At 47.9% G+C, this 26,729-nt stretch overlaps 1 protein-coding gene across 6 annotated transcripts in view; it reads left to right on the top strand.

Moving 5' to 3' along the window:
• CLEC16A (C-type lectin domain containing 16A) overlaps window positions 1-26,729 on the top strand; it is a 239,460-nt gene that overhangs the window by 94,519 nt on the left and 118,212 nt on the right. For all 6 annotated transcript variants that reach the window (XM_030798973.1, XM_030798971.1, XM_030798974.1 and 3 more), the window contains 6 exons: window positions 2,333-2,455; window positions 4,849-4,958; window positions 6,621-6,665; window positions 9,890-9,940; window positions 14,098-14,226; window positions 23,794-23,914. In XM_030798973.1, the coding sequence (XP_030654833.1) occupies window positions 2,333-2,455; window positions 4,849-4,958; window positions 6,621-6,665; window positions 9,890-9,940; window positions 14,098-14,226; window positions 23,794-23,914 (579 nt within the window). The remainder of the gene's footprint in view (window positions 1-2,332; window positions 2,456-4,848; window positions 4,959-6,620; window positions 6,666-9,889; window positions 9,941-14,097; window positions 14,227-23,793; window positions 23,915-26,729) is intronic.

Raw genomic sequence — 26,729 nt, 5'->3', positions numbered from 1 at the left:
GTGTCTAGTCTTTCTTTCTCTAGGCCTGGGTTTCCCCAAGCGTAGAAGGTGCGTAATACGGGAGTGGCCTCAGGTGGCCCTCAGACCTGGCACACAGTGGCAGTGAATTGTGCTATGGGACGGTGTCCCCTTTTTCTGCTCCCTTCCCTTTCCTCTGCTATGTCTGGGAGAATGTCACCATTTGGGGCTAGCTTCTCTCCAACACTATTAAGTACCTGCCAACCACCCTTTTTGACAAAGACCAGGCCTTGGGCCACCATGAGTAGGCAGTCAAAAGGCATTGGCTAGAATGTAAAAACATTTTTTGATTTTTAAAAAATTATTACTGGCAATTATTGCATCAATTCTGATTTCCTATTTATAAGAAATAGAAAATGGCCGGCCGGCCTGCCTGCCTGCCTGCCTGCCTGCCTGCCTGCCTGCCTGCCTTCCTTCCTTCCTTCCTTCCCTTCCTTCCCTTTCTTTCTTTCTTTTTCTTTTCTTCCCTCTGTGGCCCAGGCTGGAGTACACTCGGCTCGCTGCAGACTCCCTGCGTCCGGCTCCCGTGATTCTCCTGCCCTGGCCTGTGGGCTGCCTGGGATTGCCGGCGCGCGCCACCACCCCTCCCTGGTTTCTCTCCCTTGGCTGGAGGCGCGGTTTCGCCATGTCGGCCAGGCTGGTCTCCAGCTCCTGACCTCCGGTGGTCTGCCCGCCTCGGCCTCCCGAGGTGCTGGGACTGCAGACGGAGTCTCGCTCACTCGGTGCTCGGTGTTGCCCGGGCTGCAGTGCGATGGCGTGGTCTTGGCTCGCTGCAGCCTCCGCCTCCCAGCCGCCTGCCTTGGCCTCCCAGGGTGCTGGGATTGCAGCCTCTGCCCGGCCGCCGCCCCGTCTGGGAGGTGGGGAGCGTCTCTGCCTGGCCGCCCATCGTCTGGGTTATGAGGAGCTCCTCTGTCCGGCCGACCCGTCTGGGAGGCGAGGAGCGCCGCTGCCCAGCCGCCACCCCGTCTAGGAAGTGAGGAACGTCTCTGCCCGGCCGCCCATCGTGTGGGATGTGAGGAGCGCCTCTGCCCGGCCGCCCATCGTCTGGGATGTGAGGAGCGCCTCTGCCTGGCCGCCCATCGTCTGGGATGTGAGGAGCGACTCTGCCCGGCCGCCACCCTGTCTGGGAAATGAGGAGCGCCTCTGCCCGGCCGCCCCGTCTGGGAAGAAGTGAGGAGCGCCTCTGCCCGGCCGCCCCGTCTGGGATGTGAGGAGCGCCTCTGCCCGGCCGCCCCGTCTGGGAAGTGAGGAGCGCCTCTGCGCGGCCGCCCCGTCTAGAAAGTGAGGAGCGCCCCTGCCCGGCCGCCCCTTCTGGGATGTGAGGAGCGCCTCTGCGGGGCCGCCCCATCTGGGAAGAAGTGAGGAGCGCCTCTGCCCGGCCACCCCTTCTGGGATGTGAGGAGCGCCTCTGCCCGGCCGCCCCGTCTGGGAGGTCTATCACAGAGGCCAGAAGCAATGTGGGGGCTGGACATGGTGGCTCATGCCTGTAGTCCCAGTACTCTGGGAGGCCAAGGCGGGTTGATCACTTGAGGCTAGGATTTCGAGACCAGCCTGGCCAACGTGGCGAAACATATGAAAAATAGAACTGACAAACCAACCAACCAACCAAGCGACAACAAAACAGGTCTACCCTGGAGTCATACTCTAATTTTTTCTATTTTCCTCCCTTTCTGATCCTTTATCCCACTTTCTTTTTCTTCCTCTTCCTTCTCCTTCTTCTTTGTCAAATAAAGGATTGAGTTATTATCATTGATCCATACAAAGTCCCTCTCTCATTTATTTTCTTTAATTCCCACCCCCCATTTCTATTCCCCGTCTTCCCATGTGCAACCTTCCTGATATGTTTGATATGCATCTTTTTGTTTGTATGTACTTTAGGAAAATGTTTATTGTTTTGTGTGCAAAAATAAAAATAATAAAAATAAAGAAATAGAAAATGTATGTTTTAATACATTTATGTAAGTTCAGTTTATGGAGAGCTCTCCAATAAGTTATGGCACCAACAGCAACCAGTCATGACAGCAGTTGCCAAGAGGGGACAGGCGCAGTGGCTCACAACAGTAATCCCAGCACTTTGGGAGGCCCAGCACTTGGGGAAGCCCAGGAGTTCAAGTCCAGCCTGGGAAACATGACAAAACCCTCTCTCTACTAAAAACTAAAAAAAAAAAAGAAAAGAAAAGAAAAAGGTAAAGAAATCACCAAGAGGGAACATATGTGGCTGAAGGTGAGGAAACCCCACTCTACAGGACCTTTCAGGATGAGGAGGTCACATAGTCAGGAGGCCTCCACTTAATATCCGTCTCCTCTGTTCCAGGCATGGATCCTGAAAAATTAGAGCGAATCCAGCTCCCTGTGCCAAATGCGGCCGAGAAGACCACCTACAACCACCCGCTGGCTGAAAGACTCATCAGGATCATGAACAACGCTGCCCAGCCAGGTGCCCCCTTGGGGTGTTGTCTGTCCACAGGGCCACGCAGTTGTAGGGAGCAGACCCCACTGGGAGCCTGAGCCCTGGGTGCTAGGCCTGAGCCTTCTGAGAATCCGGGCCCATCCTAGCCTCTCCCCCTGCCTCTCAACCCCTGCATTCTGGGCCAGCCCTCCTGCCTGCTGGGACTGTGTCTTTAGCTCTGGGTCTCCTTTTGCCATCCCACCCCCTGCCGCTTGGTAACCATCTTTCTTCTCCTTCCACACCCCGCCTTTCTTTTGCTGAGATTGTCAATGTTTGTCGCCCCCACCCCCCTATCTCTGGGTGGCCCAAGGTGATATTATGAGAAAGAACTAGGCTGAGAGTGGAGTGAGGGGAGAAGGTTCGAAGGTTTAACGGGCCGGTAGACGTAGGAGACAGAGTTTTGTTACCAGCAACAGTTGTGGGTAGGTATGGAAACAGGTAGGAGTGAGAATACGCTTGGAGAAAAACTCACTTGGACTAGGCAGCTGAAGAGAGGTTACGCTAGTGCTGGGGCTGAGTGGGGTGGGGCCAGGAGAGCCAATGGAGCCGAGACCACCCAGCCTTCTCCTTGGTCATCCCTGGGGCTTGTATTATGTTTGGGAAGACCTATTTATTGTGATAGCGCTTTTTCTTTTCTTTCTTTTTTTTTTTTTTTTTTGAGATGGAGTCTCGCACTGTCACCTGGGCTGGAGTGTAATGGTGTGATCTCTGCTCAGTGCAATCTCCACCTCCCAGGTTCACGCGATTCTCCTGCCTCAGCCTTCTGCGTAGCTGGGATTACAGGTGCACACTACCACACCCAGCTAATTTTTTGTATTTTTAGTCGAGACAGGGTTTCACTATGTTGGCCAGACTGTTCTCGAACTCCTGACCTCATGATCCACCCACCTCGGCCTCCCAAAGTGCTGGGATTACAAGCGTGAGCCACCGCGCCCAGCCTGCTTTTTCATTTTTTAGGTAGAGCCCCTTTTCTCACCTATTTTCAGCTGACTTACAAGGCATTAACAAAGGGACAGGCAGGGAGGTGGGCAGAGGGGTGTATCTGCCTTTAGTTTTTTCCCAGTGACCTATCGTGGTCTCTGATGTTTCCAAGGCCTTAGAGGCATAGCCTGAAGACCTCCTCCTCTCCACAGTGGGACCTTTTCCCAGAAATAAAGTTGAAAGACCCACAGAGGAGTTTGCATAAGAGCAGTTGTCCTGCAGTCAGTCAGTTACAGATGCTTCTAGGAGAGATGCCAGATGCGGGTTTTGGCATTCTGAGCACCTGCAGTCTACCACTACCCAGCTATGAGACCTTGGACAAGTCACTTCACTTTTCTAAGCCTCAATCTTTCAAGCACTCATTGCAATAGGTTTTTATAGAGATTCCTTCAGGAGCTATATAAAGTGCTCGGCACTGTGCCTGGCTCACAGTAGTAAGTAAGTAATAGCATAGTAAGTAAGCTGTGTTAGAGCCCTCTTGCTCTTGACAGAAACCCGACTCACTCTGGCTTAAACAATACAAACAGACAAAGCTGTGTTAGCTTATAAAGTCTGCTGAGGCCTGGCTTCAGGCAAAGCTGGATCCAGGGGCTCAAACGATATTTTTCTACCTTTGGCCTCTGCCACCTTCTGGGTTGATGAGTTAAATGCCAGCCCCTCCAGCTAGCCCTTTCTCCACTGAGACTCTAGACTTACTCTATGGGAGACACTTAGATTTGAACAGTCTAGTTGGAAGAGAGATCTCGAAGTGATATTTGCAGAATACTTTACAAAGATTAAAAATGCTGGCAAGGGTGAAGAGGTGGCCGACGTAGATTATAATGCTTGTGCCCCTCAGGGCATCACCACTGTCCTCTGCTCAGCCCAGCACAAGGAGAATTTCTCTTAACCCAGCAGTTCCAACAAATTGTGAGGTTGAGCCTTACTGGCTCTGACTGGCTTCCTTGCCTGGTTCTTACCTAGTCACTGGGACCAAGGGAATATGGAGCACCCCATCTGGCCAGGTGACGTGCCCAACCCTGGAAGGGGGAAGGAGGACCAGCTCCACCCAAATCACATGACCGAGAGTGGGACTGGCAGCTCTCTAAGGGAAGTGGGGGTGCAGGGCCACTTTCCAGGCCTCAACAGTGTTTAGTCACCCTCTTTTTCCTGCACCCTGTCAGTAAAGGGACTTCAGGGAAGTATTTGTTATAGGTAGTTCTGATGGAGAACATTGAATTCTAACTGATGGGGAATGGTTTGGGCATCGGGGGTTCCCTCTGTGTCCCCACTGGATGTTGGGAGCCATGAGCAGTTGGTCTGTCATCTGACCTGCTAACCTCAACGTGGATAGGCAGGAGCCTTGGGTTTAAGGGCGCCCCACCCTGGGTGTGCAAGGCTTACCCTGGTGTGCTGTGCAGATGGGAAGATCCGGCTTGCGACGCTGGAGCTGAGCTGCCTGCTTCTGAAGCAGCAAGTCCTGACAAGTGCCGGCTGCATCATGAAGGACGTGCACCTGGCCTGCCTGGAGGTAACGCCCTCTCCCCTCCTCCTTCCTGTGGGCCAAGGGAGAGGGACAGGAGGACACGAGGGAAGCTGCTGGCGTCCAGATAGGAGCCCTGGCCTACGGTGTCATCGGTCACCAGCTAGAAGCAGCAGGGGTTCTCTCTCTTGAGACCGCACTCCAACCTACTTATTCAGCAGGGACTTCCTTTCGACTGAGACTCGCTGAAGAGTCCACTTATTTGAGTTTTAGTAGTTTCTGTTGCAATTATTTGGTTCTGTATTTGTCCTCAGGATTTCTGAATTTTTTCTTTGGTATTACAAAAGTTTTTTTGCACATACAAACACATTAACACACATACACACATTGATTATGGTTTTTGTGCTTAAAATATATGTTAAATTTTCAGTGGCTTTTATGGTACCTCCTCTTATTTTCTATATTTATTTTAGAAAATTTAGGAAGTACAAAGAGGTAAAAGTAACAACTATAGTTGACATTTTGGCTGTGTCTATGCACACACACGTATTATATATGTAAATAATATATTTAAGTATTATATAAGCAAATAGTTATATACATAAAGAAGTTTATTTACACATGCAATATGTAAATATACACTACATATAGTTACATATGTAATATGTAAATATGTACACGTGAATATATGTAAAGGAAACATCTATTTACATATGTAAATGAAAATTGATTTATAAGTGTGTATATATGTTTGTGTGTATATATACACAGACACACACACAGACACACACTGATAAATGAATTTTTTGTCTTATACAAATGTAGTTGGGCCAAGTGCAGTGGCTCATGCGTGTAATTCCAACATTTTGGGAAGCTGAGGTGAGAGGATCACTTGAGGCCAAGAATTTGAGACTAGTCTGGACAACATAGTGAGACCCTGTCTCTAAAAAAACAAAAAAAATTAGCCAGGACATGCCCGTAACCCAGCTACTCAGAAGGCTGAGGCTGGAAGATTGCTTGAACCCAGGAGTTTGAGACTGCAGTGACCTATGATTGTACCACCGCACTCCAGCCTGGGCCACAGATTGAGACTGTCTTGGAAAAGTAAAATAAAAAAGGAGTCGTAATGGCCATATTTTATAACCCATTTTCCCCCAATTAACTGTATATTAACAGCTTCTCATGCCATTACAATCAAATTACCTATCCTTTCCCCATTTTCATTATGAGCTCTGTCTCCTTTCCTCTCTCTCTCTCATTAAGAACTATTTTATACGCCAGGCACGGTGGCTCATGCCTGTAATCCCAGCATTTTGGGAGGCTGAGGCGGGCAGATCACCTGAGGTCAGGAGTTCGAGACCAGCCTGGCCAACATGGTGAAACCCCGTCTCTACTAAAAATACAAAAATTAGCCAGGCATGGTGATGGGTGCCTGTAATACCAGCTACTCGGGAGGTTGAGACAGGAAAATCACTTGAACCTGGGAGGCGGAGGTTGCACTGAGACAGGATCACACCACTGCACTGCAGCCTGGGTGACAGAGCAAGACTCCATCTCAACAAAAGGAAAAAAAAAAAAAAACATTTTATATGTTAAGGATATTAGTCCAGATCTGTTTTATACACACTCATGTTTTAGAATTTGTAGTTGGCCTGACTTGCTCACCTATATGAGACCTGCCTTCTTCACACCTTCCTTCTCTTTTAACAGGGTGCGAGAGAAGAAAGTGTTCACCTTGTACGACATTTTTATAAGGTAATTGGCAGAGCACAGATGGACAGCAGCATGGTGTGTCTTGTAGAAGCCGGAGTGTGGTGTCTGGTTCTATGCAGATAAACGTTATATGTCTTCAGTTATTTTTTATGCCTATAATTACTGAATAAAAATGCTCAATTTCATAGTCTCTAGAGCAGCAATATCTAAGCTTTTCTGTCCATGCTGTCTAATCAGTAAAATTTTTGAGGACTCAGCCCCAGTATATGATAATTTGTTTCTCAGTAATACATGGATTTGGTTATTTGGGAATAATTTTATGTAAATTGTGAACTACGTACATATAAACACATATAAGTAAATTATATATGATGCACTTATGTTCATAAGTTATATATGCTTACACATATAAAATTACTTATGAATTACATATGAATTTATGAACCATATACATGTATATTATGTATATTCGTATGTGCTAAGAAACCTTATACAGGCTTCTAAACCTTTATTACATTTATTGAGATTTTGTAAAGTGCCACCATGACTTTCAGTATCTGAAAAATTTGCAGAGCTTTGTCTTCAGGTTCCAGATGGTTTTATAAATATCTAATTGCGGCCAGGCATGGTGGCTGATGCCTGTAATCCCAGCACTTTAGGAGGCCGAGGCAGGTGGATCACCTGAGGTCGGGAGTTCGAGACCAGCCTGGCCAACATGGAGAAACCCCGTCTCTACTAAAAATACAAAATTAGGCGTGGTGGCGCATGCCTGTAATCGCAGCTACTCTGGAGGCTGAGGCAGGAGAATCGCTTGAACCCAGGAGGCAGAGATTGCGGTGAGCCAAGATAGCACCATTGCCCTCCATCCTAGGCAACAAGAGTGCAAACTCCACCTCAAAAAAAAAATCTAATTGCCATGGTTTTGTTTTAGCTTTTAAGGCATACGTTTTAGTCCATTTGGGATGCTAAAACAAAACACCATAAACTGGGTAGCTTATAAACAGTAGAAATTTACTTCTGGGCCGGGTGCGGTGGCTCACACCTGTAATCAATCCCAGCACTTTGGGAGGCCAAGGCGGGCGGATCACAAGGTCAGGAGATGAAGACCATTCTGGCTAACATGGTGAAACCCTGTCTCTACTAAAAATTACAAAAAAAAAATTAGCCTGGCATGGTGGCGGGCGCCTGTAGTCCCAGCTCCTGGGGAGGCTGAGGTGGGAGAATGGCATGAACCAGGGAGGCAGAGCTTGCAGTGAACTGAGATTGTGCCGCTGCGTTCCAGCCTGGGCGACAGAGCGAGACTCCGTCTCAAAAAAAAAAAAAAAAAGAAATTTACTTCTGTCAGTTTTGGAGGCTGGGAAGTCCAAGATCAAGGCAGATTTGATATCTGGTGAAGGCTCACTTTCTCATAGATGGCGCCATCTTACTGGATGACCTCATTACCTCCCAAAGGCCTTACCTACTAATCCCATCACCTTGGGAATTAGGATTTCAACATATGAATTTGGGGGTTCGGGGGTGGCGGGGAGCAGAAACACTCAGGCCTTGCCAGCCTCATGTGTCTTTCAGGCAAGGCTCATCACTCGTCAGCCATGGTGGATTAATCCATAGGTCAAATAGTCATTTTCTAGTTTGCTGGCCTCCGGATCAGGTCTCTGCAGATCCTGTGAGTGGTGGTTTCCCCTCTTAATGTGGCTGATGAAGATCCTCCTACAGGGGGAAGGTGGCAACACTGCTATTTCCTTGTTGTCCCCTGTACTTTCATTATTCGAGCCTCTTTAAGCTGCTGTTTCTTTGCAGGAATCGTTTTAAGCCACTGCATTATTGTCAGTGTTTGTTGAGATAAAATGAGGTTATATGATTTGGAGATCGACCTTGCCAGGCTCAGATGACCCCATCCAGCTGCACCAGTGCACATACCCAGACAAGGGTGGCACCATGGTGGGCCCCTACACACTGAGGAGGAAATCCCACTTTCCCCTTAGAACATCCCAAGCCACACTTGGCCTCCAAGTGAGGATACACCCCACTAGCAAAGCCCACAAGAAAGCAGAAACCTCAGGGTTTCATTAGTCATCTTTGAACCTCTTTCCAGTATAACTGCCCTAAGTTTATGTCCCCTAGAAAGCTTTTGGATTGCAAAAACAGAAAGACATATAGGTAGGCATTTTCCCAGAGGGTTATTCTTTATTATTAACAAAAGGAGGGCTTTATTTAAATTCTGGATCCCTTCTCCCAACCCAGATTTTTCTTACTTTTATCCCGTAACATTTATTATACCCTAAGTATAATTTCTCAGCAGCTTTTAGATGTTTTCAGGAATTGTCTTTTCTGGTGGTGGTAGTTATGTCACACAAGAATATTCAAATTTAGTTGTAGTTCTGACAACTGAAAAAACCTAAAAAGGATCTATTACCTTTCCCATCGCAAGTGTGGTGTGTGTGTGTGTGTGTGTGTGTGTGTGTGTGTCTCATTCAGAACTTGTGAGAGAGGTGCAGCAGTTCTAAGGGTCATTGTCCAGTAGAGATTATCATGACAGTGAGTGCTCACAGTGACCCAACCCCGACTGAGTGACAGGTTCTGTGCCTCCTTGCACTGCATGTGCATTAACTCATTTCGTCTTCACAGTACCCAAGACAGACATGCCATTCTTGCAGTGGAACAAGGAGGCGAGAGGTATAAAGCTGGATTTGGTTTTGTGTATCAGAGCCAAGATTATGCCCACCCTGCTGTTCTGAAGGGGCCTCCCAGGCAGTCATGACCCTGAGGAACAACAGAACCCCGAAAGCACTCCTCAAAAACAAATGGAACAAGCCATGTAATTGTAATGTTAAACTTATTTAATTATATTCTTCCTTCTAGAGGTGTGGAGCCTCGTATCTTTAATATGGTAACTTAAACAGGATTGTCCATTTCTCTAGCCATTCTCGACAAAATAGATGATTGTTAAACCCTTGAAATATTAGCCTTTTCTATATTTTAATCCTACATAGTAGATTTTTTTTTTTAATTAACTGCTTTGACAGAAGAATTCTAACTCCATATATTTAAAAAAGAAGAAAATTTTGAATAGTGCAATTTGATATTTGGTCTGTCATTTGAGTGTGTGTGTTTGTGTTCACGTGTGCATTTTACTTCCTGGTGATTTACGAGAACTCACTAATGAGAAACAGATGGCCTCTAAAGCCACAAACTAGAGTTTATAATACTCTGTTGTTTATGGAAAAAAATAGGAATAATCTCCTCTTCCCTCCCTTCCTTTTTAGGGAGAAGACATTTTTTTGGACATGTTTGAAGATGAGTACAGGAGCATGACAGTAAGTGAGGGGTTGGGACACACTTGGGCTGGCGTGTGCCTGTGTCCCTGCCAAGCTCACCCTGCCCATCCCAGAGGGAGTTTTTTGACTTAGGGCTTTGTGACCAAATAGCACAGATTGATGGGGAAGCAGATTTAGAATGGTGTCTTGTGATCCCCACCACTGTTAAAATTTCAGACTATATTCACTCCCTCTAAGATGGGAGGTATCTGATGAATCAGGACGATTCTCTGCTATGAATAGTAATTTGGGGGGCGGTATCATTTTATTGAGGACTTATTCTGTGCTGGATGTGTATAGCGTGCTGTACAGATTATATCTCTTAATCCTCACACCAACCAACGGTAATAGCTACTGCCATTGTCCCTTTCTTGCTGAATTAGTCTGTTCTCATACTGCTATGCCGAAACACCCAAGACTGGGTAATTTATAAAGAAAAGAGGTTTAATTGACTCACAGTTCCACATTGCTGGGGAGGCCTCAGGAAACTTATAATCATGGTGGAAGGCACCTCTTCACAGGGTGACAGGAGAGAGAATTAGTGCACGGAGAAAAAGTGCCAGACACTTAGAAAACCATCGGATCTCATGAGAACTCACTCACTATCATGAGAACAGTATAAGGGAAACTGCCCCCATGATTCAGTTACCGCCACATGGTTCCGCCCTTGACACGTGGGGATTCTCACATGTCTCACCATTCAAGGTGAGATTTGGGTGGGGACACAGAGCCAAATCATTTCACTTGCCGGTGAGGAAACTGAGTCAGAGAGGTGTAGTGATGTACCCAAGTCTGCCTGGCCGGTGAGTGGCAGAGCCAGGCTTCTAGAGGAGGACAGCCCAGCCCCCAGTCCCCTGTGCTTCTCCGTGTATTGTGTCCCTGCCTCCCTGTTTGCTGCTCCACTGGAATGTTTCAGCATGCAGCTCTCCCTCCAGTCTGCAGTGCCAGCACACGGGCTTCCTTCCTCCTCCCGCAGGCAGAATAGCAGGAAGCCATAGGTTCAGAATATCCCAGCTTTCTCTGCTTTTCGCGTTTGTCTGTTATCCAGCACCTGCCCTTGGCTAGGTACTCCATAAGTACGTGATAGATGATCCTTCTTGTGGATATTACCCACCAAAGCATGTGTGATTTGGGAAGTTTATAGTAAACCTAAGTGTTTTAAGTGTCGAAAAGAAAAAGGCAGCGTGTACTAATTGGCTCCTTGGCTTCGCAGCCCATTCCCTAGAATCTGGACAGCCAGGCCCTCACCACGTCCTTTGTTACTGCATGTCTGAGGCTGCTGTGGAGCCTTTTCAGGGGAAAGGTGTAAATTAGCATAAGTCATCTCCAGAAACACCCCAGCAGCCCCCTTTGCCAGGCCTCCGTGGGCTGCTCATCCACAGCCCCTCATCATTCCTGCAGCCCCTTCGAGAGAGGCTCAGTCTTCCACCCTTCAGACCATTCATTAGAGTGGAAGGGATTCAGTTGTCATTTGCCATTTCCTCTTACCCCCGAGACATCCCCCTGCAATGTCATTCCCTACAATTTGGTTTCCTGTTTGGAAATGTCAGGCTCCTATGGCACTTGACCATGTGGGAAAGCTTGCCCTATTAAACCCCTGCTCAGTGTCTGCTTTTGACAATGCAACCTTGAGTGCATTGCTGAAATTCGGAGCCTTGATTTTTTTTCTTTTTTTTTTTTTTTCGAGAGAGAGTTTTGCTCTGTCGCCCAGGCTGGAGTGCAGTAGTGCGTTCTCAGCTCACTGCAACCTCCGCCTCCTAGGTTCAAGGAATTCTCCTGCATCAGCCTCCCGAGTAGCTGGGATTACAGGCGCCCACTACTACGCCCAGCTAGTTTTTGTATTTTTAGTAGAGACAGGGTTTCACCATGTTGGCCAGGCTGGTCTCGAACCCCTAACCTCGTGATCCTCCCGCCTTGGCCTCCCAAAGTGCTGGGATTACAGGCGTGAGCCACCGCACCTGGCAATTTTTTTTTTTTTTAATCCATAAGATGGGGGATCCCTACCTCAGAGCCACCCAGGCTGTGTATGAAATAGCCAACAAGAGGCCTCGTGGGTCCATACACAACAACAAATGCTCATGGGTCCATACACAACAAATACTTCCTCCCCCTCCCACCATTGGGAGCTTCCCGGGTTTTATTTGTTTGTTTGTTTGTTTTAATCAAGCATGTATTGTGTGTCCTATACAATGCCTGGCATTCCAGAGAAATACAAAGGTGCCACGCCCTTGCTCTGTATCTGAAAACCAGTCCTCAGCCTTCAGGAATGCAGCTTCTGAATGGAAAGGGGTGGGGACAGGCCCTCCAAGGCCAGCCACTGTACCAAAGTCAGACCATGACTTGTGACCTTTCCTTCATTTCCCTTATTGCCTCTGGTTTAATGCAAAAGGTTCAGTGAGGTGATGGCCTAGCTCTGCCCCCAGCAGGCTTGAGGGGTTCATTGGGAAGGTTGTAGGGGGCAGCAGGAGTAGAGGGGAAGGGAGCTGCAAGTGAATGAGTGAGACAGGAGCTGCCACCCCTGCTGGGATAGAGGATTTGGAGTGGGGGACCTCAGGCTTCTGGAGGAAAGTACTTAAAGTGTCCAAAAGAAAAAGGCAAGCAGCATGCACCAAGTGGCTCCTTGGCCCCCTGGCCCATTCACCGGGTGTCTCACTATGTTTTCTGCAGCTGTAACAGAATACCACAGACTTAATTTATAAAGAAAAGAAATTTCTTACGGTTCTGGAGGCTGGGAAGTCTAATACCAGGTGCCAGCATTTGGCGACGGCCTTCTTGCCATGTCATCCCATGGTGGAATGCGGAAGGGCAAGACAGAGCAAGAGGGAACAGAACTCACTCTTACAACAAACTCACTCTCACCATCATTGAGCCACACCTTCGATAACAACATTACTCCATTCATGAGACCTAATCCTGTCTTGTTAGGCACTACCTCTCAGCAGTGTCACACTGGGGATTAAGTTTCCAACACATGAACTTTGGGGGACACGTTCAAACCAGGTGTCTGGGCCGCTGAGCCCTCCCTACATCCCTGCCCTATGTAGTCAGCTTTACCTAGCAGGAGGAGGAAAGTGGTATGTTTGAAGCTCACTTTCTGAAAAGAGAAGACACAAGGAAAGCTTGTGATGTTTGAAAGAGTAAAATGAATCCTGCAGAAAGCTCACCCTTCCTCTGTGAAGCCAGGGAAATGAAATGTTAGTGTTCACCAACATGTATGCATTGATTACTACTACTGATACAGCAGAGATCTGGGAGAGGTGGCAGGGAGGGGATGTCACCCTGTGTCTTAGTCATCAAAGAAGGCTTCACAGAGGTGGTGTGGAAAGAGGCAGTCAGCTCTGGCCCAGTGGCCGTGGGCATGTGCTTTTCTTCCTCTGAGCTCAGTGTCCTTTTCGTGATGGGCCACCAGCACCTGCCATCCAGCAGGAGGTGATCCCAGCACATGTGTGGCACTTAGTAGATGCTCCAAAAATGATTGTGTTATATTATCCCAGGTAAGATGTGAAGGGGACAAGGAAGGAAGGGGAAACATTGGTCCTAGGGTGGGAATCACAGAGGCCTTGGAGCAAGACAGGCCTGGGCTCATGTCTTGGCTCTGCCACCCACCAGCTGAGTGACCTTGGATCAATTTTTCTGCTTCTCTGAGACTGTGTTCCCTCATCAGCAAAGTGGGAAGCAGCTCCTCAAAAGCCTTTAGGTCACAGCCTGCCGCAGTATCAGCACTCATTAAACAGAAGCTGCCATCGCCACAGCTGTTATCATCACTGGAAGGATAGAGAGGAGGAAGCAGGTGGCAGATGGGCTTGCTCCCACAGGGGTAAAGCATACCTGGCCTCCTGCTGAGAATCCCTGTCCCTGCTGAGGTGGAGAGGGAATGCGAAGAGGAGCGAGCTTTTCACAGCAAGGATGCAGCTTCTCAAGAGTCTGAGCTGCTGCTTCAAGTAAAGGAAAAATCTGCAATTCAGAAAATCAAAAGGCATATTGCTCGCTTATCTGGTGGCCTCCGTGCTCTACTTCAATCTAAATCCAGGGTTTAGATCCCTCATTTACATTTACTAAATGCGGGTGAAGGCGAGGGGCCTTTGTAACCTCCCCCGGCCCCTTCTTCCTTCCAAGTAAGGGACGTGCTTTGAGGTTTCCTGTAATGTCTCTTCTAGATGAAGCCCATGAACGTGGAATATCTCATGATGGACGCCTCCATCCTGCTGCCCCCAACAGGCACGCCACTGACGGGCATTGACTTCGTGAAGCGGCTGCCGTGTGGCGATGTTGAGAAGACCCGGCGGGTGAGTGAGCGCAGGACCTGTCATCTCCTGGGCCACTGTTCTCCAGAACCACTCCCAGACCAGGGAAGAAAGGGCTTCTTTGTCAAAGTCAAGAGCCTGCCCTCAACACAGCTTAGACAGTGGATAGAGAGTACCCACTTGCCCCCAGGCATGAATTTCCAAAGTGTGTTGCCCTTTGGAAAGTGGGGTTTGGCATTCCATTACATCTGGCACCCAATGTTGGCTGCAGAGAGGTAGCCTTCACCAGTGCGGACAGACTCAAGCCCTGAGCTCAGGAGTGGAAGGCAGTGGGGCCAGGTTTCTGTGAACCGTGGGGGGTGAGCACAGTACACCCAGTGCAGGTGAGGTTGGTGTGAAATCGTAGCCCAGCGGTCTCAGGACCCCCAGAGATAGTGCGATGTTAAGGCATCTACCTGCTCTTGGGACACAGTCAAATGAAATGTGAATCTCACCAGCCTGCAGGAGAGATATGTGTGAAAAGATTAGTTCTCAGAACCAGCTGCAGTGTGTGCTTCCGTTATCAGCCCTTTTTTTCTGAAGCAGGCACTCTAGGAAGCAGTCTCCGCAAGGGTGTTCATGGTATTTTATCTCCCGGGTAAGATCAGAGTTTCTTTCTTAGAAAGCACCATCACCTTTTCCTAGAAAATCATTCCCTGGAGACATGAGTATTTGTGGATCGTTTAGAGGAATTCATTGCACACAGCTCCCCCTGTCAGCCTGTACCATCTGAGTTAATTCGTGTGTGACAGAGGTGTTTCACTTTTGGATTTTGCAAAACAGGAATGACCTGTCATTTGCACCTCAGACACGAGGAGTCTGAACCTTCCTCCCTGCAGCTGGTGGTTCTACCTCGGAAGCCTGGGGGTGCAGAGGAAGTGGGACCCATGTGTCTTGAGTCAATCCACATTTCCAACTGTCTGACCAAACCCACAAGCCTCACCACAGGACCCACCCTGTCCGGGCCACTGACGCCTTCCTTCCATGTCCCCCCAGCCAGGCACACGATTCTGTTTGTGGGTGGCAGTGTTTGCACTGGACGTCCTGGCATCAGCTTTCACTGGAGGACTGGTTCTGACAGATGTGTATGTGTTGCTTCATGATGCTGATGTGCTCACCCCCAGCCAGGGCTACAGCATCCTGTGCCAAGAAGGCCCCACCTGGGAGATTCCCCTGTGCCCCTGAGCCAGAAGGTCCAGAGGACTGAACGCTGAGCACTGCTACTCTGGATTCCACTTTGCCTTTTGTGTTTGTTTTTGTTTGTTTGTTTGTTTGGTTTTTTTTTTTTTGGAGGCTACGGCGAGCTGTGATCCATCCTGGAGTGCAGTGGTGCAATGATAGCTCACTGCAGCCTCAAACTCCTGGGCTCCAGCCATCCTCCCACCTCAGCATCGGTAGCTGGAACTACAGGCACAAGCTACCACACCTAGCTAATTTCTAAATGTTTTATAGAGATGAAGTCTTCCTAAGTTACCCAAGTTAGTCTTGAACTCCTGGCCTCCAGCCATCCTCCTCCTTGGCCTCCCAAAGTGCTGCAATTACAGACATGTACCACCACACCCAGCCCACACTCTACCTTCTTTTGGTTCACAGTTCGTCAGGGTTTTTCTTACCACTTCTATGAACACATAGCCTCTGTTATGAAGTAGATCAATTCAAATCAGTTCTTTATGTGGGTTTCCTCATTAAATTCTATAACCATCCTAGGAGATTGGCACTATTATCCCCATTTTACAGAGGAAGAATTTTTTTTTTTTTTTTTTGAGACAGGGTCCCGCTCTGTCACCCAGGTTGGTGCCATCTTGGCTCACTGCAACACACTCTGACCCCTGGGGTCAAGTGATCCTCCCACCTCAGCCTCCTGAGTAGCTGGGATTACAGGTGTGCGCCACCACACTGGGCTAATTTTTGTATTTTTTGTAGAGATGGGTTTTGCCATGTTGCCCAGGCTGGTCTTGAACTCCTGGACTCAAGCGATCTGCCCATCTCGGCCTCTCAAAGTGCTGGGATTACACACGTGAACCACCACGCCCTGTCCACAGAGGAAGAAATTGATGCATGGAGAGGTCCAGTGATTTGCTCGAGGTCACCCAGCTAGTGAGTAGCTGAGCCACGAGTCAGCCCAGGCAATGTGGCCCCCAGAACCTAGACTCTTAGGCATTCTGACCCACTACTTCCCACACTGCCTTCTTCAGATCTGCTAGCTCTGCTCAGGACACTGGGGCATCAAAAACACCACCCCAGTCCTGAAGGAATCAGAGCCTAGAGGGCAAAGTTGGAAGAGATAGTGGCAGGCCATGTGGCTCAGGCCATTATTCAAGCAGCATTAGGTCAGGTCACTAATCCCACCTGGAGCAGGAAGTGGGACAGGCACCAGATAGGGAGGCACAAGCCCAGAGACAGGTGGCACATTCTGGCACCTCCACGGTGGTGATTGCAGCTGGAGCCCACAGTGGGATGTGATGAGGCTGGGGGTGCTGGCAAGAGCCAGATCACGGGGGCCTTGGAGCCCCTTGAGAACCTTGGCTGTCACCTCTTTTTTTTTTTTTTTTTTTTTTCTTTTTGAGACAGAGTCTTGCTCTTTCGCCCAGGCCAGAGTGCAGTGGCGCGATCTCGGCTCACTGCAAGCTCCGCCTCCCGGGTTCACACCATTCTCCTGCCTCAGACTCCCAAGTAGCTGGGACTACAGGCGCCCGCCACCACGCCTGGCTAATTTTTTGTATTTTTAATAGAGACTGGCTTTCACCGTGTTAGCCACGATGGTCTCGGTCTCCTGACCTCGTGATCCGCCCACCTCGGCCTCCCAGACTGCTGGGATTACAGGCGTGAGCCACTGCGCCCGGCCCGGCTGTCACCTCTTAACACTGTTTCATGACCTCATACCCTGCTGGGCTGGGGCAGATGGTCCTGATCCACAGGCGAGAGATGGGAGAAATGCAGGGGTGAGTTTGTCACACATGCGGCGGAAGGGAGGTTGCTTCTTGTCTGTCTCCTCTGAGCTACTGTCTCTTCATCTGTCAAGTAAAATGTGCCTGCCTTTCCAGAGTTATTGTGAGGACTCAGCAGCAAGCCAATGGCATGTCTTGATGATAGTCTTTTTGCCCCTTACATGTCACATAGTTGCAGGTTCCCAGGGCTGTGCTGCCCACCTCCCTTGTCCTGGAAAGGATGCACAGCCCAAGTGGCTGGCTGAAGCACAGGTAGAGAATATCTCAGCTTCCCTAGAGTCTCTTTGCCTGTCTGACAAGTTTCCAAAAGCAACTCTCAAGTCCTCCCAGGGTCCCTGGGTAGCAGAATGATATAAAAGAGGCCAGGCTACCTCAAAGCCAAGGCATACACTTTAGAAAAGCTTCCTTTGTGACTTTGAGAATTTATTTCTGAAGGGTAGCTTTGGCCACTCATCTCACTACAGTTCCTGTTGCAAGGGAGCCATCTAGAATCATCCAGAAGCTTAGCTCCTCAAGCCCACTTCACAAATCAGAACACACCAATGTGCTTTGAATTTGAGCTAAAGGAAGTTACATGGTTTAGCAAGCAATTGAGGGCTTAATGTGGTTCGTTTCAAGTTTTTTGCTTGTATCCAAAGAACATTCCAAGCTACCCCTTTGGATTCAAATGTTTTCTTTCTTTCTTTTTTTTTCCACCAAGTAGACTTTTTAAAGGAGGCTGATCCTTTTCAGAAACTCCACCCTTTATTTTCCTTAAGGACTTGTCAAAGAAGTTCAAACAATTCCTACTGGCAAATCATTCCTAAATATTCGTAGATTCATCAAAGAGCCGCCAGATTCTTGCTATGTGCCAAATACTGTGTTAGCCTGAGGGGTGAAGAATTGAGCAAGCACACGTCCCTGCCTTGTGGACTGCTCTTTTTACCTGGAGAGGTAAAGTTTATTAACAAGTAAGAGAATAGCAGGTTTGGTATCAACCCACAGTCAGAGCTCTGGAGGAAAGAAATAGCACGCCGTAGCCAGGGGCTGAGGAGCGGTCCTCCTGCAGACAGAGTGATCGGAAGAGCTGCTCTGCGGAGGTGACATCTGAGTTGAAACCTGGAGGACGAGGAGGAGCCAGGAAGGTTAAAGTGATAAAGGAGGCACTTTCCAAACAGGGAACAGCACACATCCCGTCCCTGAGGTGCCACCAAGTGTGGCATGTTCAAGGAGCATAGTAAGTGAGGGAGGGTCAGGGGCAGGGGCAGGGGCAGCGAGAGGAGAGGATGGTGGCAGCACTTTGCAGGCAGTGGGGAGGCATCTCACGATAACGCCGTTTTCCCTCTTGCTTTGTTTTTTTTTTTTTGAGATGAGTCTCAGTCTGTCACCCATGCTGGAGTGCAGTGGCATGATCTCAGCTCACTGCAACCTGCACCTCCCAGGTTCAAGTGATTCTCCTGCCTCAGCCTCTAGAGTAGCATGAGCCACCACGCCCAGCTGATTTTTTAATTTTTTTTGTATTTTTAGTAGAGACTGGGTTTCCCTAGTCTGTTCGCCAGGCTGCTCCCAAACTCCTGAACTCAGGTGATCCACCCGCCTCGGCCTCCCATAGTGCTGGGATTACAGGCGTGAGCCACCATGCCCAGCCCCCTCTTGCATTTTAAAAACCACATCACTTATTCTTTCTTTCAACATAATTGTTGAACGTATTCTAGGTATCAGGCTCTGAGTAAGATGCAAGACTAGAACGGTAAACAAATAATATAAAACAAGACCAAAATAGCAAGGGTGCCACTGAGCCATGCCAGCTGAGAAGGGAAATTCATGTTGAAATGAAGGTCACTGGAGTTGTTGGGGTCCAGTTAGAACATTGGAGCAGAACTGTGGGCTTCGGCTGGACCCACCCCACATGTAGGGGGACCTGAGAGAAGCGGTGAAGAAGGAAAACAGTGGTGTCAGTCAGACCAACCGCTGGTCAAATCCCAACTCCAGCTGTATGACCTTAAGGAGCCACTCACCCTCCCGGAGCCTCAGGTCCCTCGTGGGTCTTGCCTCTCAAGTGTTGCGCAGGGTAGACGAGCGTGGCTGTGAAGTTACAAGCCCAGGGCCTGGCAGACAGTAAGTGCTCAGGAAGCATTGTCTGAACAGAAATGGAGCAGTCTAGTATGTAAGGTGGGAAATAGGGTCTTTCATGATCTAAATCTACCGAAGCTTAATGCCAGAGAAAAGAGAGTTAGGAATAGGATTTTTTGGTGAATATCAAAATCCAAGTTTAAGCCACTAGCCATCTGTATATAGTCATCTTGGAAGCGGCTATGAAACACCCGTATTTGCACGAGGTTTTATTTGTCCTCACATTGTTTCCCTGTTCCTTTGTAAAACCACAAGCAGTTTTTGTGTTTATCACTATTGGCCTTGAAGAAATAGAATATTTTGCTTTATTTTTTCGATGTGTATTATACATTAAAGAAAATACAATAACATCTCATACAATTTCAAAAGTAAAGGGAAAAGAATTTCCCATGATTTCATCACCCTAAACAAACAGTACTTAGATATTTTGTGTGCTCCTCCTGTCTTTGTCTGTAAAAAGAGTATACCATGGTCTTGCTTTCATGCCTTCTTTTTCTTTCTTTTCGTCGTAGCACAAGAAGTTTTTCATGTTGTCTTAGTTTAAATAAGTCTGATTTTTTATGGCCTCATAAAGGTTTATCTGGCATTTTCTTGCAAGTAGACATTTTGGTTGCTTCCAGTATTACATTATTTTCAACTAAACTATAATGAGCAGCTTCATGAATACAGTGTTTTTCTTTCTGTTGAATTATTTCTTTAGGATAAGTTCCCAGAAGCGGAATTTCTGGTTCAAAGGGTATGAATGTGTTTTTTTCATGACTCTCTGCATATTGCCAAATTGCTTTCCCGATGGGTTGTGCCCACATTAAACTGCTTCGGCACTCTTTTAAGAATGACTGACTTTCACAGCTACATGGCCTCAGTGGGCTTCTAACCTGAGTGACTGTCGCCTAAACTAGGCAGCTTGCACACGCAGCAAGGAATCAGGAGGGTGAAAACCGAGCATTTGTTCCAGGCCAGCTCCTGGGCTCAGCACATCACCGGTGCCATCCCATTGTACCTGCATGGTGGGTGCCCCATTTCCAGAGCACAAGCCTGGGCTTGGGCACTTCCTGTGATTACCAAGCCCCAGCTTGAGCCACAGTGTGTCTGACTACAGAGCCACCCACCTTCCCCTGCTCATTGGACTGATTCCCCGGTAGCATTGAGTTTGCCAGAGTTTGCTTCCAGACTCACTGAAGCAAAGAAACTGGAGAAATGTCTTTAGATTTGAGCTTGGTCAGCTGTCATCCTTTTCAAAATCTAACCTGTTCTTCCTGGGTCAGTCCTTCCTGATATTCTATGGAAGAATCTGAAAGAATAATAATTTCTTTTTCCATTTTAATAATACTTTAAAATTTGCATCTTTATTTAGCAAAGAAAAGCACTCAATAAAACCCTGGGTCCCAAGCCTTAAATCATTTGGAGGTCAAGGAGCGTTGTTGGAAGAACACAGAGCTTGGAATCTAGTTATTCACTGAGTGACCTTGGGCAGGCTGCCTGTCATTGCTCGGCTTTGGTTTCCCCATCTGTAAAATAGGAACTATGCAGGATCATTAAAAGCTTAAATGAGACAACACTGTACAGCTGGCATGGTACGCGGCAGGCCGTGGGGAATCAGAGAGTGGTTATTGTTTTGGGGGTGTTGGGGTGAATTTTATGGCTCTTATCCTCATATTTTAGCTTCCTTTTGTGAATTTACAGAGTTGTGGGGCTGCCCAATGTGCCTACCAGGCTCTTATAACCCCACTACCCCCATGGGAGCCCAGGTTTTGCCTTGAGTGGAGCGCCCTGCCCTCTGGGAATCGGCCCTCCTCACATTCATGGACATGGCTTCTCGTGTGTCCTTCCTTCTCTTAGGAGTTGGGGCAGGAACCAGGAAAATCATTGAGGGATTTTATTGTACAGTCATCACTCGGTATCCATGGGGAATTGGTTCTAGGACTCCCCCAAGGATACCAAAATCCACAGATGCTCAAGTCCCTTATATAAACGGCATAGTGTTTGCGTATAACCTATGCACATCCTCCTGTAGACTTTAAATCATCTCCAGATTATTTATAATACCAAGTACAATGTAAATGCTATGTAAATAGTTTGTTATACTGTATTGATCAGGGAATAATGAGGAAAAAAGGCTGTACAAGTTGAGTACAGATGCAACCCTTTTTTTAAAAAAATATTTTTGATCTACAGTTGGTTGAATCCACAGATATGGAACCCATGGATACACAGAGCCGACTGTATGTGTTTTATATTCTGTTTTATATTTATGATGATGATTGTTATTATCCATGTGTTGTTTGCAAGGCAAAAGCAGATATTGGCCTATATTGGGAGACAAATTCTGAACTTTTAAAGTATTTATTGGAAGGTTACAGTTTTTCGGAGTGGTGAGCTGCAGAAAGCCACACGTTTCTATTTTCTCACCCACCTGCTCTGGCCCTGCATGAGTTATTTGCCTTCAGACCCAGAGGAAAGGGTATTTGGGCACTGAAATGAGCGTCTCCTTGACTTGGACCTGGGTGATGGGCCTTTTCCTTTCTTCCTCATCCTCGTGGTCATGACTCCTTATTTGAGAGCTCAAGCTGCCAGACATTTCAAGTGACCACTCACGTCTTGGGCTTTCTGTACTTGGGCTGTCATGGATGTTTAAGTTTCCTGGTGCACTTGGTTAAGTGACACACGTGTTATACGTTCCTGAGTTCACACCCAGCTCAGCCACTTAGCAGATGTGTGAGCTGAAATAGCTCTGCCCCTCTCAGCTCTGTTTCTTCCTCCATAAAATCTTCAAGTTAAAACAAGGTGCCCACAGTTCCTGCCACCCCATAGGTGCTTAATAAATAGAAGTTCTTTTGAATTTTTTAATGGAACTACACTTTTTCTTCTGATTTTTACAGATGTCTTTATGAAGACTGTACTTTTAAAAACTGTTGACAATCAGATACGAATGCTACCACCACCATCATCATCATTGTAACATAAGAGCTGATCTTTCTCCAGTGCTTTATAGTTTACAAAGGACTGCACTACCTTAGCATAGGGCCAGGAGATAGGACTGCTCTTCCAGTTCCAACATTAGGAAATTGCTCTAAGGTCTCCCAGTGGTTAGGGCGCAAGGCAGCACTGGGTGTAAGCAGGCTGACCAGCTCCTCATTGCCTGGGGTATGAGGAGGCAGTGTGAGTGCACCTCTTTGCAGACAGTAATTTGGCCCCTTTCTAGTTTTGGGAGGCACACTGCTGTATAGAGGGCACCTCCTGTCACCTAGGTCCAGACTGCAGCCTTCAGAGCCATAAACAAGAAGACCCAAAGGCGCACTGGGATTCGCCCTTGCAGCTCCCTAGTGGTGACAGTGGTTTGTCCCCCCCACCCCACTGTGCTGGCTGCTTTCCCTCCTGCGTTATCTCAGAACCTCCTAGCAGGCATGCAAGCTATCATGCCCATTTTACAGATGAGGAAAAGAAAGCTCACAGAAGTCAGGGGACTTGCCCAGCCTAGTGGAGCTGGGAATCCGATGTAGACCTCATGTGTCTGACTCTGGAGCTGTCCCCATCGGGCACTGCACCCTCAGTCAGGCCCAGCAGCTGTGCCTCAGGGAGAGAGGCCTGCAGGTGGCCTTTTCTGTGGACTGCCCCTCTGCTTCCTGGCTCTAGTTGGTGGGCAAGCCTGTCCTGGGGCTGGAGGCTGCTTTCTGCAAACACTCTTCCAGCTGCTGGGACTCTGCTTTGTTTCTGCTCTCTGAAAGTACCTGGTGGCCACACAATTCTGACCAGACACCACTTCTATGGGCCAGGAATCCCTGTGCTGGTGGATCCGCCTCTGTCCCTGGTCTGCTGGCTGGGAAAGCCTGAGGGGCATTCAGGGAACCAAGGTCACTGCCCACCTGCCAGGTGTGAGGTCTCTGCCCCGTCAGCAGCACAACCCCTGTTGTAAGACCAAGGGACCGGGAGTTGAAGAGACTCACCCAGGGGTAGGATTTTCCTCAGGTCTCAGGCCCTGCAGCCCACAGGCATTTCATTTCACCCTCTTCTGTCTGCCCCACCCCCATATTCAGTAGGTAGTACCTTGAAACGCTTTTGGAGTGATTGGGTTTTCCAGAGCCCATGCTGGTTTGGTTGGGACAGACTGAGGGTCTAGCCCTTGCTATAAGCATGGCCTAGGCAGGTCACTTCACCTTCTTAGGTCTCAGCTGCCCGGTCTGTGAAATGGGGCTGACTGCTGGGCAGGGATATTATGAAGGTCACCTGATACTTGGGGACAAGATCCTGGCAGATGACAGGTGCTCAGTTCAGGTAAAGTAACCCAAACCTGAACCTGTGAATAACTGAAAACAGGCTACTCCCGCTTTGATTTTTTTTTTCTGTCTTGTTATAAAAGCACGTACCAGAATCACAACACCCGAAGAGGTGGGCTTTATTGCATTTCTTTCTTTTTTAATAGAGAGTCATTGTGTCATTTCTTGATGTGGGGCATCTCACTGAAATGACTCTGCAATCTCACTCTTCTCTGCTCTCTGAACTGTTGGTCCAGGCCATCCGGGTATTCTTCATGCTGCGTTCCCTGTCACTGCAATTGCGAGGGGAGCCTGAAACACAGTTGCCGCTGACTCGGGAGGAGGACCTGATCAAGACTGATGATGTCCTGGATCTGAGTGAGTTGGCTGCTCTGAGTCACAGCAGGGGGGTTGGGGACATGGGACATGGGACACCACTCTGCTGATTCACACGCCACTGGGAGGGTCAGTGTGCAACCTACATTTTGTACTATCGTTGAGCAGTGAAATTGAGTCAGCAGTGTGCATGCCCCATGCAGGTTTTGAAGAAAAGGCCCCCAGGTTCTCTGAGATCAGTTTGAGGGTTCTGCTTTCACAACCAGCTGGTTCTCTAAAAAGTCTCTGCAGAGCAACTGGGGGCTCAAGCAAGGGTGAACAAACTCCAGGGTTCCTGTCCTCCCTATAAACATAGTGGCATCAGTTTGGTTGGTTTTATATATTAAGCATTTTCTATATGATTCCAATGATAAAAGGGTTCTGCTGCTAAAGAAGAAAACTTGTAAAAAGCAAATTACCAGTGTTTAGGTAAGGATGAAGGCTTTGGAGGCTGGAGAACCATGTGCTCAGCTCGTAACCTTGAGCTACTTGTTCCGCCGTGTGATGCCTCTTTGTTCTCATCTGCAGCATGAGGCTGAGCTTTAAAGGAGACGATGGGCATAAAGCCTGACCATGTTCCTGGAACCCCTCTCGTATTTGTATAGCTTTCTCTTTCCTCCCTTTGCTACAGGGCACAGGCACACTAATGAGCAGCATGGTTTTCTGTTTCTTAACGACATTATGGTATATTAGGAGTCTTTGGTTATAAGAGACAGAAAACACAACTTAGGCCAACTTAAGGAAAAGAAAGAGAAATTGGCTGATGTCACCAGGAAGTCCAGGAGTAGGCTACCTTCAGGCATGGCTGGATCCAGGTGCTCAGACAGTGTCATCAGGAAGCTGCCCTCCTCCATCTCTCAACTCTGCTTTCCTCTGTTTATCCTCAGGAGGGCTCTCACTGGGTAGTGGCAAGATGGCCTTCAGCAGCCCCAAGATTTGTTGAGCCAGCTACACAGCCTTGATGGAAAGGGAGCTTCTCTTTCCCTTTAATTCTCTAAAGTCTGGGGTAGAGGTGTTATTGGCCTAGCTTGGGCCACATGACCATCCCTGAACCAGCCAGTGGTCAGAGGAATGTGACTCACTGATTGTCTAAGCTGGGGTCGCATGCCCAGCCCTGGAGCTGGGAGGGAGGACCGGTTCCTTTTGAACCCCATCACCTGAGAGAGGGAAGAGGCGGCCCTCAAAGGAAAATCGCCAAAGAAGGGATGGTAGCTGGGTGGGCAGAAACAGCACAGGGCCACTCTCTGTAGCACTGTTGTTGCTGTTTTAAATCAGCTTTATTGAGATATAATTTACATACAAAAAAATTCCCCAAGCATTAGTGTATAATTCAATGAGTTTTGACAAAACTATAGAGTTGTGATCTAGACCCTGCTTTATATTCCCTTGAACAAATGACTAGACCCCCATAGTCTCCGTTTCCTCTCCTATAAAACAAGATGGTCTTTCTTAAAGTACAGAGTTGTTTTCAGGATTGAATGAAATAGAATATGAAATATCACGTGACCAAGCATAGTGCCTACCGTGTAACTGTACTCAGCAAACTGTAGTGAGTATTACAGGAGGTCATGCGTGTGAAGAGTGTAGCATGCCGCCTGACACATAGAGGTTCTCAGTGAATGAGTATTGTGTGTTACCTGGTTGTCTAGTTTCTTTTTCCGGCCTTCTTGTTTATGTTTTATCTTTCTCTTTCTTGGAAGAGTAAAGCAGCTGTGACGCCTCTCTGCCTGCTGCCCAATTCTTTTGGCCCTTTTGCCCTTGAGAAATGGCCACAGGAATTTCTCTAAGGGTTTAAATTGATCAAGTTGGCTGCAAAGAATCATAAACCAGTCTTTCTCTGATTTGATTCAAGGAGAGAAAGAGCTTGCTTTGGGTGGGGGGTGGGGGGGAGGGCAGTGAGGAGGGGGCACTTCATCAGGGCAGCAAGACTGTTTGCATCCGTGAAATGGAATTAAATTTTATGCTAGGAATTCACATTCCTTCCCTCCTCCCCCTAGGAATGGCCTGCTGGAATAAAGGTTAAAAGTTTTTCACTTATCAATTTTAATTGATGAGATTGCTAGTTGAGATCGCTTAATTGAGCCTTTTTGGGTAGTTGGCCATTAAGAAAGTAATGGCTGTTTGTCTTTGCCCAGCCTGATTGCAAATTATGTCTTTTGCTAAGGAGGGCGACATTCAGAAAATACTAGGAATTATGGAAGCACGTGGTAGTAGGATAAGATATGCCTGTGTTGTTGGTTTGTTTTTTTTCTTTGCTTTCCTTTTTTTTTTTTTTTTTGAGGGAGGGATTGTAAATGCTGGAGCTTCTCCTCACCTTCCATTGCGGGGGAAAATCACCCTACTGTGCAATCTGACCAAATGCCTTCTGTGTATACAAAATACAAGGTGAAGGACAGGTGAAGCCATTCTTGCTTGCTGCATGACTGGAAGCTGGACATGTTTTTGTCTCCCTGATGAACTTGAGAAAGCTGACTCGGGGAGACACGTTAGGGACTGCTCACCGTTTGCCTGACTCGATGTGGTCTGGTAGGCTTAAAGGAGTGCTGTCTCCACACAGCAGGAAGAGGTGGCGTAAAGTGTATTCACTGCCCTTGTCATACTTCAGTAAGAAACAACAGCATAAAGGATATTCCCCAAAGCCACCCCAAGTGCTTGCTGACCAGCAGCAGGTCTCTCGGCGGGGTGTGACAGCCGAGCTCCGGCATAAAAGGTGGCTTCTCATGGGGAGCATCAACGACGTGGTCACCACTCAGGAAAGAGGCAAACTGGTCATGCTTAAAGTGAAGCATGTTTTGTTTTTCACTAGAGAGGAGAGTGG

Source organism: Nomascus leucogenys, chromosome 18 (genome assembly GCF_006542625.1).
Source record: "Nomascus leucogenys isolate Asia chromosome 18, Asia_NLE_v1, whole genome shotgun sequence".
Classification (NCBI taxonomy): Eukaryota; Metazoa; Chordata; class Mammalia; order Primates; family Hylobatidae; genus Nomascus; species Nomascus leucogenys.
Note: the sequence above shows the minus strand (reverse complement) of the source record. Positions and strands in the feature narration are given on the sequence as shown.